The sequence below is a fragment of the Geotrypetes seraphini genome, chromosome 11 (genome assembly GCF_902459505.1).
Source record: "Geotrypetes seraphini chromosome 11, aGeoSer1.1, whole genome shotgun sequence".
NCBI lineage: Eukaryota > Metazoa > Chordata > Amphibia > Gymnophiona > Dermophiidae > Geotrypetes > Geotrypetes seraphini.
The window spans coordinates 132109907-132122329 of NC_047094.1; the positions used below are offsets into that span (position 1 = coordinate 132109907).

At 41.3% G+C, this 12423-nt stretch overlaps 1 protein-coding gene across 4 annotated transcripts in view; it reads right to left on the bottom strand.

Moving 5' to 3' along the window:
* Positions 1-12423, bottom strand: part of LPIN3 (lipin 3) — a 71367-nt gene that overhangs the window by 37442 nt on the left and 21502 nt on the right. For all 4 annotated transcript variants that reach the window (XM_033914537.1, XM_033914539.1, XM_033914540.1 and 1 more), the window contains 3 exons: positions 12053-12339; positions 8540-8650; positions 7521-7641 (listed from right to left, as the gene is read on the bottom strand). In XM_033914537.1, the coding sequence (XP_033770428.1) occupies positions 7521-7641; positions 8540-8650; positions 12053-12339 (519 nt within the window). The remainder of the gene's footprint in view (positions 1-7520; positions 7642-8539; positions 8651-12052; positions 12340-12423) is intronic.

The window sequence follows — 12423 nt, forward strand, 5'->3', positions numbered from 1 at the left end:
TTCGCAAGGCTTCTCCATACCCTGTTTCCCCAAAAATAAGACCTATCCTGAAAATAAGCCCTAGCATGATTTTTAAAGATGCTCCTAATATAAGCCCTAGTTAAGATCAACCCCAAATGTCCCCGACACTCCCTGACAAACCTCCGCTCCAAGGCCTCCTAAACAAGCAGAAGTGGCAGCGCTCTGAACAGGCTGGTTCACGGCCTTCCCCGGTGAGGCCTTTCCCTCTGCCACATCACTGATCAGTGATACGGCAGAGGGAAGACCCGGTGGGGAAGGCCGCAAAGCAGCCCGTTCAGAGTGCTGCCGCTGCTGCTGTTTTTGGAGGCCTTGGAGCGGAGGTATGCCAGTGTCACAGTGGAGGGGTCGGTGGGGTTCTGCTGCACAGGAGGATGGGAGGGAAGGATAGAAAGATGCTGCACAAGGGGGTGGGTGAGAGGGGAGGAAAGACACTGCACATGGAGGGAGGGGGAGAAAGGAAAGAGGAAGAATTGGGGTGGAGGAGAGGAAGGGAGAGGTGATTGTTGGACCCAAAATTAATATGACATTGTCTTATTTGGGGGGAAACACGGTAGTTACATAGTAAATGACTAAACTAAACTAAAACTTGAATTTATAGACCGGGTCATCTTCGTATAATAAAGCTCGACTCGGTTTACAATAAATTAAAGAGATACAACAAAGAATAGCCAAGTTTTTAGGCCTGAAGTGAACCTAATTCTCTTAACCTTAGGTGAATATCGTTCCACAATTCTCTTAGTTTAAAGCAGGGTTAGGCAATTCCGGTCTTTGAGAACCACAGGCAGGACAGGTTTTCAGGATATCCACAATGAATATGCATGAGATAGATCTGCATCTCAAGGAGGCAGTGCATGCAAATCCATCTCATACATATTCATTGTGACTATCCTGAAAACCTGACCCGGCTCTGACTCTCAAGGACCGGAATTGCCTACCCCTGGAAGGAATATGATTTCCCTGGTTTACAATACCTATGAGTGATGGAAAAGAGAGTTTTAAGTTTTTGCAAGGTGCTCACCAGACCCAGTCTTTGAGAAGTCCAGGAAAGTGGTACTAGCAGAGAGCATTTGCCAAATAGAATCTTAAACGTTAAACAGGTCCAACCGTACATGCCCTATAAATGAGTAATTTAATTTAAATGGTCCTTTTTCTTAGATATTATTGGGCCAGAAACCTAGAGGTCTGTTCTATCTACTAGAGTCTCCGTCAAAGCTCACGCCAGCCCATCAAAATCATTCCAGTCATTAAATATCTATTATTTTCAGATTAGAGATCCTCTGTGTTCATCCCATTGTTGTTTGAACTCTCCACCACTTCCCTCGGGAGCGCATTCCAGGCATCAGCCACCCTCTCCGTAAAGAAGAATTTCCTAACATTACTCTTGGGTCTACCACCCCTCAACTTCAAATTGTGCCCTCCGGTTTTTACCATTTTCCATTCTCTGGAAAAGATTTTGTTCTACGTTAATACCTTTCAAGTGTTTGAACGTCTGAATCATATCTCGGAGAACTTTATCTTCACGTGGCCAGGGTGGCCAGGGTGGCCAATAGGGTGCGGTGGTAGTGCTCTGTCTTTGTCACTCTACCACTAGTTCTATTATTAATCATTTCTATAGTGCAGTGCTGTACATTTATACTTTACCTTTTAATGCCCATCAGACCAGAAGAGGCAAGAATTTATGCCACTACCCCAGCCTACATAGGATCCAAGCTAACCCTCTACATCCCCACCCGCCTCCTCCGCTCTGAAATGGAGAAACGCCTATGCATCCCCCCAGGAAGGTTTCTCCTGTCAGTAACTGCCTGCAAATGCTCCTACAGCCACTTCATCCCCCAACTCTGGAACCAACTGCAAATCAGATTACAGAACTCATTGATGACCTTCCGGAAAGCTGTAAAAACCCTCCTCTTCAACTAAAACTCCAACTGCAATCAACCCCCGTTGCCCCCTTAAATTTCCCCTTCCTCCTACACTCACTTCTCCATTCCTAACCTATACTTAAGTTGCTGTATAGTCTTTGTACTGTTCAAATGTATTCCACTGTGAATGTTTGCTTGTAACTCATTTTGAGCTACTTGGAGGATGGGATAGAAATCGAATTAAATAAATATGCAGAGCTATAAACAGGCTTCTGAAGCATTAGCCAGTAAGAAGCATTAGGATCCCATTTCAATAAAAGATAAAGGCGGAATTGAAATCCTGATTAACATAACACCAACACTGGATATTGCGATACCTGGGTAAAATCTAACGGCCACTGAAGACTTAGGTATTTAGCATCAGTATTCAGGTCTAAATCAGCCCATAGTGGCCAGCATTTTTTTTTTTTTTAACCCAATCAGACTACTTGCAGGCTTAATATTGACCAGAAAACAAAACCTGGAAGTTGATTAGTGTTACTATGGCGACACCTGCTGCCCACAGAGCTGTACTGCAAGGTTTGCTTTGTTAGAGGCTCCCTTCAGTGCTTGGCCATCAACGAGCTGTATTTTGCCCAAATTCATTGTCTGTGAGTAGAAGAGGGAGGCAGATGAGAAATAAGGAAAATTAAAGAAAATTGACATAGTTGAAAGAGGTGTGAAGGCTGAAAATTGTGTTGCGGAAAAAGTTCCGTTTTTCTTGTTTCTTTCTTTGCGAATAGGAGGAGGAAAACGTTTGGGTCAAAACCCCCCAATGTTTCTAATACATTCAGATAAAGCACTATTTCTTAATAAGCGTAATCAGTATACTCAATTAGTTAATGGCCATTCAGAAGGGTTATTATAAAAAATTTATGGAAGTTTGGGAACCATTAACTAAATATTGTAAAGATCTGTTAAGAAATATAATAAAATGTTTAAAGTGTTTGAGGAAGAAGGATGGGGGGAGGGACAGATTTCATGTCAGATTAATTGTATTATCAAAAAGGGATATATAATTATATATAAATTTGTAAGGAATATTTTATTGATATGGAAAAGGGTGGGAGGTGGGGGAGGGAATAAAAACATGTATAATAATATTGTTTAAGAATGCCAAGTGTGTTATGTAAATTAATTGTAATAATACTGTACACTTGTTGAAAGAAATAAAAAGGAATAAAGATTTTAAAAAAAAAAAAGAAATATAGAAGGGTTGATTACAAGTATTTTATGAGGTGTTTGTAAATTGAAAAGTGGGTGGGAGAAAATAAGTCTTGTCTTTATTCTATTAAATATATTGTGGGGTAATGATATTAATTTATGTAAATGCATCATCATTTGTGCACAATTGAAGTTTTAAAAATTGAATAAAGAATATTACAAAAAAAAAAAAAAAGTATACTCAATTTTATACCACAATGCGGCTTGATGGTCTTGGAGAATGAGATGTACAGTGTCTGCATCTATGAGGCAAACTTGGTTCTTTTTATTGCATAGAGCGTTTTGGACCCCACTTTGTTTGCAAAAGTTGAATTGTTCTAAATCTAATAGATGCTGGCAGTTGGCAGTCGCTGCACGTTAAACAGGCTGCTTCTGCTTTCTTCTGCCGTTGAGGCTCTCTGTTGCGTCATTGATGATGTAATCAGTGAAGCGGCAAAGGGACTCAACTGCAGGAGAAAGGCCGAAGCAGCCTGTTTAACGTGCAGCGAGTGCCAAAGCTGGAGGGATGTTTGTACCGGCGCAGAAGCGATATGTCTCTCCCCCTCCAGTACCTGTGCAGCACTTTGCTGCGGCGCATCCTCCCATGGGGGGGGGGTTTGCACAGTGGGAGCGGGTGAGAGCGCCGATCTCCAGTTGGGTTTTGTGTTTTTTTTTTTTGTTTTAAGTTGAAAGCCGGCGCTGCAGCTCCTCTCTCGATCCTGGTGCAGTTCGAGAGAGGAGCCGTTACCATTCACGGTGAGGAAGGCCGCCGCAGCTGTGTAATTTTATTTTTATTATTTGAAAATCGCCGCAAGCAAGTGGTGACGTAAAACCCGCGCATGCGCAATCGTGTTTTTGCGACGGATCAGGGAACACGATTTTTTTAGTGCGCATGCGCGTCCTACCATTTTATTATATTAGATTGTAAGTCCCTTTCTGCCTAGCAATAGCTTTTTCCATCTTATAAATATGGCATAATGAGTTCCACCAAAACGTATAGTTGAGATTAGAGTAGTTTTTCCAATTTTTGGTTATATGTTGAATGGCGATCCCTGTCACGATGAACAAAAGTTTATTATTACACAACGAAATTTGACTTTTTTTCCTCATAGATATACCAAATAAAACGGTGTCATAGGCTAACGCAACATGGTTCTCTAGACCAGTGGTTCCCAACCCTGTCCCGGAGGAACACCAGGCCAATTGGGTTTTCAGGCTAGCCCTAATGAATATGCATGAAGCAAATTTGCATGCCTCTCACTTCCATCATATGCAAATCTCTCTCATGCATATTCATTAGGGCTAGCCTGAAAACCCGATTGGCCTGGTGTTCCTCCAGGACAGGGTTGGGAATCACTGAAATATACAATAGCACAAATTGCACAATATAAATGTGGCATAGACCCGACACGGACCGTGTTTCGGTCGTGACAATGACCTTCTTCCGAGGTCAGGTCTTGCTAGGAGCCACAATTTTTATTTTATTTTTTAATTCTTTATTCATTTTTAAAACCTACAATAAGTGTATCAGCAAATACAAAATGTAATGATATATGGTATATATGATATTGAACTAGAAAAAGAAGCCTTATGAAAGAATTATTCTATGTTATGGAACCAAGTCTCCTGGGAGGGGGGGGGGTGCGATAGGAAATGGGATTCTTTTAACCTTATTATTTGTAAGATGCATTATTATTTTTTTCCAATTAGTTTATAAATTGTATGTTGTATTGAGACTACTGTATTGATGAAAATATTCAAATAAAGAATTTCAAAAAAGTGTATCAGCAAATAAAAACATTTTTAACTTAGATACAACACTTAATATTTTTCAATAATCCAGTTTAGAACTTATCTCCCCCCCCCTAATCAATAACAATTTTTGAACACAGAAAAACATAGAATAGTCCCCCATCCCCACATTCCTTTACATTTATACAAAGGCCAAAATCTACCCCCCTTCCCCAACCTTGGACATGCATAATTAAGGGGGAAAATAGTATTCATTCATTACAATAATTTGTTAAAGGCTCCCAAACATCCTGAAATTTTCTTAAATACCCCTGCTGTGTGGCTATTACCCTTTCCATTTTATATATATGACATAAAGAATTCCACCAGAAACTATAATTCAATCTACTCCAATTCTTCCAATTCTTCGGAATCTGTTGTATGGCAACCCCTGTCATAATAAGTAGAAGCATATTATTGTTAGAGGATATTTGGCGCTTAGCCCTCATTAATAATGCCTCCGGATTTTCTAATAAACAATTTATTTGACCCCCCCAATGCACAAAATAAATGTGGCATAGACCTGACACGGGCCGTGTTTCGGTTGTGACAACGACCTTCTTCCGGGGTCAGGTCTTGCTATGAGCCACAAATTTTAAAAAATGCAAAAAAAACCCACAAACCACTGTGTGCGTAAACAGTGGTTTGTGGGTTTTTTTGCATTTTTAAAAATTTGTGGCTCTTAGCAATTCCTGACCCCGGAAGAAGGTCGTTGTCACGACCGAAACACGGTCCGTGTCGGGTCTATGCCATATTTATATTGTGCATTTTGTGCTATTGTATATTTGATTGTGTTGGCCACTGCACCATTTTTCAAATAAACTGTACAACAAGATACCCGGTCCACTTTTTTCTCTTTTTGCTTTGCGTTTTGTTCTCGTGGAACTTTTCCGGTGGACTTGTGTTGTGCTCTCTGCTCTGAGATCTCCCCTAACCTAGCCAGTTCGGGGATGGTTGGTTAGTGGTCGTATTTTATGTAGGGTTACCAAATTTTCCTTCGGGAAAATCTGGACCCATGGTCACATCCCCAGGAATAATAATAACAATATAACAGTTTATATACCACAGGACCCAGTTCCACTTCTGTCACGCTCTCCCATTCCCCCCCCAGACGGCATCCACGCATGTCCTCAAAAGGAGTTCATGTCCGGGGAAATCTGGACATCTAATTTAGTGACACTGTCTGCTTGATTACCACTCAATATCAGTGACCAGCCAGCTCAGCAGGGATTAGTCAGGCAGAATCCAGTTAAGCCTTTTGTTTTTTTTGTTGGGTTTTTTTTTAAAATCTTTATTCATTTTCAAAAATTACAAGTGTACAACAATCATTCATAAATATCTTAATTAATCACTTGACATTCTTATTTATAACATTCCAAATAAATAATTATATAATAAGCCCACCCCTCCCACCCTTATACTAATAAATAACAATTATCAATTATTATCCTTCATAATCCCACCCCCCTTATCTTGTCCAATATTTAGGTGTTTAAGATGTCTGATCACCAGAATAAATCGTCAGTGGCCCCCAAATCTTTTTAAACTTATTATAATTGCCTTGTTGTAGAGCAAATACCCTTTCCATTTTATAAATATGACACACTGAATTCCACCAGAAAGTATAATTCAAAATGTAGTATAATCTTTCCAATTCCCTGTAATCTGCTGAATGGCAACCCCTGTTAATATTAATAAAAGTTAAGCCTTTTGAATATCGACCCCTTAGTGAAATCCAAGCAGATTGGTCAACATCAGACCTGGACTCGACTCTTCTGACTTTTGTCCAACTTGCAGGGCTGGTTGAAGGGTGTTTTTCATTGGCACACCCTCCCCCACCTGCAATCTAGCATCTGTGCCTCCATTCTGCCCCCACCCTCCTCCTTGCCTTTAATTCAGTATCTCCCCCTTTCTCAAGTCTCCCCCCGTACATCTGGGCTGGCTGAGGTACTGGCTCAGAGTGCCAAAATCTCAGTCCGACATCTATCCCTCTAGGAGTCTGAAGATAGACTGAAGGTGAGGGCCTCACCTGGTCCGTAGTTTGAATCAGCCCTGCCAACTTGAAACTATCTGGACATGGTTTGATTTGTTATCCATCAGAGCTGAGCCATCGCCACTTCCCCATATCCCACCACTCAGCCAAGAACCATGTTAAGTGCTTATGTCCCCAAGATGCAATGGAAAAGCAGCAGTGAGTACCCCAGTGGCAGGATCCCAGCACCCTCTGCCTACATGGCGAGTGCTCATGCACTGAAGAAAGGACTCCGCTAGGGAAGCAGCAGCTCCTGGTGGTTTCTAATACAATAACGTGAAACTGTAATGCCAGTTCAAAATCAGAGAAATGCAGCTGCCAAGCTGGACAGTTGTTGGGTCAACGGTAAAAGCAACAGGATGTGAACAACTGCTGTCAGGGTGTAGGACTTGGCTGGAGGAGGGTCACCAAGGGAAGTACTGCAACCGCCATGCAGCGAAAAGATAGGTGGGCCAGTAATTTGGGCAATTTAGGTAAAGCAATGCGGTTGGGGGCAATAGGGATGTTTTTCGGCACATTTTCATTGGCTTCTTTAGATCTCCAATTCACCAAATTGCTCTTAACCCTTTACTCACCTGAGGAAGTCTCCCCCAGGTCCACTGCATGTGGGATTCTGCTCTTCCAAGGGGTACGTCTGAACTTTTGATCTCCAGCTCTGAATCAGTTTTAGGGTATGTGGGACGATTCAGGAACAAACTTCAGATAAAATGAACATTTGAAAAGATGCTGGGCATTCAAATTGGAAGCTCTTACAAAGTCCTAAAAGTCTTAAAAAGTCCTTTTTCCGCAGCCCCCACTCACGCTGCACTCTAGCGGATCACAAATGCACATCACACATAACACAACCCCTGCTCCTCCTCCAGAAACTTACACATGACATACCACACCACACCACACCACACCAAAATGCCCCATATTAACTTCCCTGTTTGGGTGCAGTTCCCATCACATTCAGCAACCCATAAATAGAGCTGATGCAAACCCATGCTAAACAAGCCCAAGGATCATTGATTTAGGCAACAATTTGATTTTTAAAAAACCAAACAAACTACTGCAATGTTATTGCCTAGTTTGGTCTATAAGTTTATTCATCTATCTTTGCGACAAACAAAGGGGTAATTTTATAAAGTGTGCCAAGAGGCAGGGGTATAAATGTTAGGTAAATTAATATCAGTTTACTCTAGTATTCTGTGATGGAATTGGGCACCCAGGTGCTGTTAAAGGATACGTTCGTATCATGCATCCTTGGGGTGCCCAACTGGAGATGCCTACTTGTACAATTGCCTCAATGGTGCCGACCTCTATACATGGATGTATCAAAATGGCAGCTTCATCAATGTCCATGGCAGCTGTTGGATGATGCTAGCCTTTTTTTAAACAAGTAGCTTTCTCCCACTCTTATTTTCCAGAGTTCTTCTATGGATTTTACTAAAGACTTCATGTTTAATAGAGCCAATTGGTAGATGTAATAGGTAGGACAAGAATTGATAGATTGGCAATTGGTAGGATTTTCCTACCGATTATCATATCCTACGAATTGTTGTCCTACCAACTGTCATAGACCACTCACCACAGTCAACAGTTTTCATTTTACCTTTGTACAGGTGGAGTATACTCTCCATCAGAGGAAGGGTAACGCTCCTTGGTTTGCGAGATTGAGATCTCCAGATTTGAAATATCAGTGACTGAGAAATAAATTGAATTGCTGGGGAAACAAGAAAAAGAGAAAGATGAGAATATGACGGCCTGTAGCTTCGCTTGACTTGATCATGTTGAGACTTTTCCATACCCAGAGTTGTTGGAGGGGGGGGGGATTAATCATTTTGATAGTCCTCCTAAGGCTTCTCTCCTCTCCCATCTCTTTCTCTCCTATATTTTTCCCAATTTGTCACAATCTGCAGTCAACCCTCAAGCCCCCATGAAGGGGAAAGCACTTTATCACAAGTTAGTTCGTTATTTTTCCCCACTACAACAAAAGGTCATGGCAACTAAAATCCAGAAACACACAAAATAAATAGAAACTCAAATGCTTTAAGATAAAAAAAGGAGAGGGGAGTTTCCAGATAAGACATAAGAATAGCCTTACTGGGTCAGACCAATGGTCCATCTAGCCCAAAATCCCGTCTTCACGGTGGCCAATCCAGGTCACTAGTACCTGCCAAAAACCCAAAGAGTAGCAACATTTTGAAATCTCAAAGAGCAACACGATTCCAAAATCTCAAATAGGAGTGGTGGACACCTGGAATGCTCTCCCAGAAGAGGTAATTGCGGAATCCACCATTCTAGGATTTAAGGGTAAGTTAGATGTACATCTCCTTATGAGTGGCATGAAGTGACATGGGAAGGGGTAGGCTAGATGCACTTCTCTTTATGAGAAGCTTGGAGCGATATGGGGACCAAAACTATGCCAGGGTACATCTGGCAAGGCCTCCGCGTGTGCGGATCGCCGGACTTGATGGACCTAGGGTCTGTTCCGGAGATGGCGCTTCTTATGTTCTTATGTTCATTCTCCCAATCCCAGGGCAAGCAGTGGCTTCCACCATGTCTGTCTCAATAGCAGACTATGGACTTTTCCTGCAGGAAATTGTCCAAACTTTTCTTAAAACCAGCTACGTTAACCACTCTCACCACAACCTCCGGTAACGTGTCCCAGAGTTAAACTATTCTGAGTGAACAAATATTGTCTCCTATTGGTTTTAAAAGTATTTCCCTGTAACTTAAAGCAGAACCCCAAAGGTTTAATCCTTGGTCTGCTATGGACTGTGCATGTATCATTATTACTTCTTCTCAACTTCAATGGATGGTACCATTCAGGTCAGGCTTTAAAATAATGGTCAAAGTCACACACCTTACAGGTGTGTTTCTGAAACGAACAGAATATGAAATGTGTTGTGATTTTGAACGGATGAGAGACTGTATGATCAAGTTCTCATTTTGGTATACTGGAATTTCAGCACGGTATATTTTCATAATTCTTGATTAAATTTTCAGATCTTACAAAAAGTGCATTATAACATGCATGTCATAACCATAAGAATTAAGCACCTATCTTATTGTGGGAAAATGTTTATTGCTCATTACAAAAATCTGTTAATGGTCCCCAAACCTTTTGAAATTTACCAAAATATCCTCTCTGTATTGCTAATGTTCTTTCCATTTTATGTGTATGACATACAAACTCCACCAGAAACTGTAATTTAATCTGTTGAAATGAGGGGTTGGGAATGGGTGGGTGGGATGGCATTTTTTTATATTTTATTAAATCATATAATATATTTTTATATTTATATATTTGGAGGATTACAAATAAGATTGTCAAGTGATTAATTAATATATTTCTGAGTGATTATTGTACACTTGTTGTAATTTCTGAAAATGAATTAAAAAAATTTTTTTTAAAAATCATATAATATATAATATAATATATGAATATTTTTGATGTATTAGGGATGGAAGGGTGGTTAAATTTCATGATTTTCAGATGATATTATAGCAATTCAAGTGATGTTTTACAATTCAAATGATATTCCCTGTTACACTTGATGTATGTTATAAAAAATGAATAAAAAATTCTTAAAAAAAAAAAAAAGAATTAAGCACCTATAAACATTCTATAAACATGCATATTTTCAATATAGCACCAAGTAAAACTTGTTCAGACTTCAGGTATCCAACTTTTAACATCAACAATCAAAAACCACACAAGTATCTATCACAATATCTTTATGAAACAATTATTGGCCAACATATAAAAGAGCTCCCCATATCATAGCAGCAAGGAGATTTATATCATTTTAAATGGTTACTAAAAGGGCATCTGTTTTGTAAGATGAAATATGGGAATTAACCCTACTGTGTATATTTGAACGCTGGTCGTTGACTTGTTTTTGTCTTAAGTATGTATTGTGTATGTATTAGAGTTTTTTAATACTTAAATCCTTTTACTAAATCGCGATAGAGGTTATTAGCACAGGGAGCCACGCTGAATGCCCCGCCCTGCTCCCGACGCTCAAAGAGTTCCTATGAGTGTCTGGGGCAGTGCGGGGCATTCAGCGTGGCTCCCTGAGCTAAAAAACGCTATCGCGGTTTAGTAAAAAGGGGGGGGGGGGAGATTTGTGTATGCATTTGCTGTGGCCCGCTTTGTATAAAGTGGGATACAAATGAATAAACTCTATTTACAGAAGAGATAAGAAGATATAATCCCAGGTTCACCAAAATTAGTGCAAAAATATTTTTAAAAATATAAGTGAAAATGTAAAAAAAAAAAAACCAAAAAACCCAACAACAAAACTTAGCTCTGTATTATCCTCGCTAGCTCGGACAACTTCTGCCTGTTGCTCGCACCAGCCTGCTTCCCCTCTGAATCACTTCCGGGTCATGGGGGCCAAGAAGTGATGTCAGAGGGAAATCCAACGCTGGTGCGAGAAGGAATGTGAGGGTGGGGAGGGACAGCACAAGTGTGGAATGGGGGGTGGGAAGGAGCGTGCGTGCGGGGGGCACCCTTCCCCCCCCCCCCGGCTGTCTCCTACCCATAATACGCTACCGAGGATTGACTCACGGAAGCTGTCAGGTCACTCTGCATCAGGGTTTTATTATTTAGCTCTGGTCCATCTATTCACAATTGCTCATTCCCGTGTCACAGTAGCATAGTGAACAGAGGAGCCCCTCCCCCGCTCCTTCACCAAACCTTCCCCTTCCATTCCCCCGTACTTCTAGTTGTTCACCATCGCAAGTAACAACTTCAACGTGCTCCTTATGACCCCGGCGGCTCTCCCTCTGAAGTCACTTCTTATGTGCAGCACCCAGATATAGCATGTGCAGGGGGGGGGGGGAGCTGACGCAGTCACAAGGTACATATTGAAGTTGTTGCTCATGGCGGAGGAAGGTTTTTTTTCTCCTTCCTTTTGGATTTGTATTCACCTGCCAGATCCAGAATTCTTCTGTCTACAGTATACCCCCGTGAATTTGCGTTTGCGATTCATGGACTCAGTAATTCGCAGGGTTTTTTTCCGTGCTAGCGTTACCAACCCGGACGCGAATGAATCCCGCTCATAACTGCAGATGTGTAACGCACTCAGTCCACTGAAACTGAAGACGGAAATCTCACCTGGTGGCCAAGATTTTGTGCTTATCGTCCAGACCGATCTCATTCTCCGTCTCATCGTCTGAAGATATCTCCGTGTCGTCCCTCTTCGGGCTCTCCTTCGCTTTGGACTTCTTCCTACGCCTCTTCTTCTTCCGTACAGAAGTGTCAGAGCCTGTTGCTTCTGGATCTTTAATCGGGCTAAACTGGGAGGTGAACAGATCCTGGCAGGTTCTGGCCGGCAGATAGTCTGCACAGTCTGAATCTTGAAGTGGAAGTGGGGAGGTACTCAGATGAGCGGGAACTTTCTCCTGTTACACAAGATGAACCCCAAAAAACAAGGTCACTGCTTACATGACATCAAGCTGTCTGAAATGGTATTGAAAAATTAACCC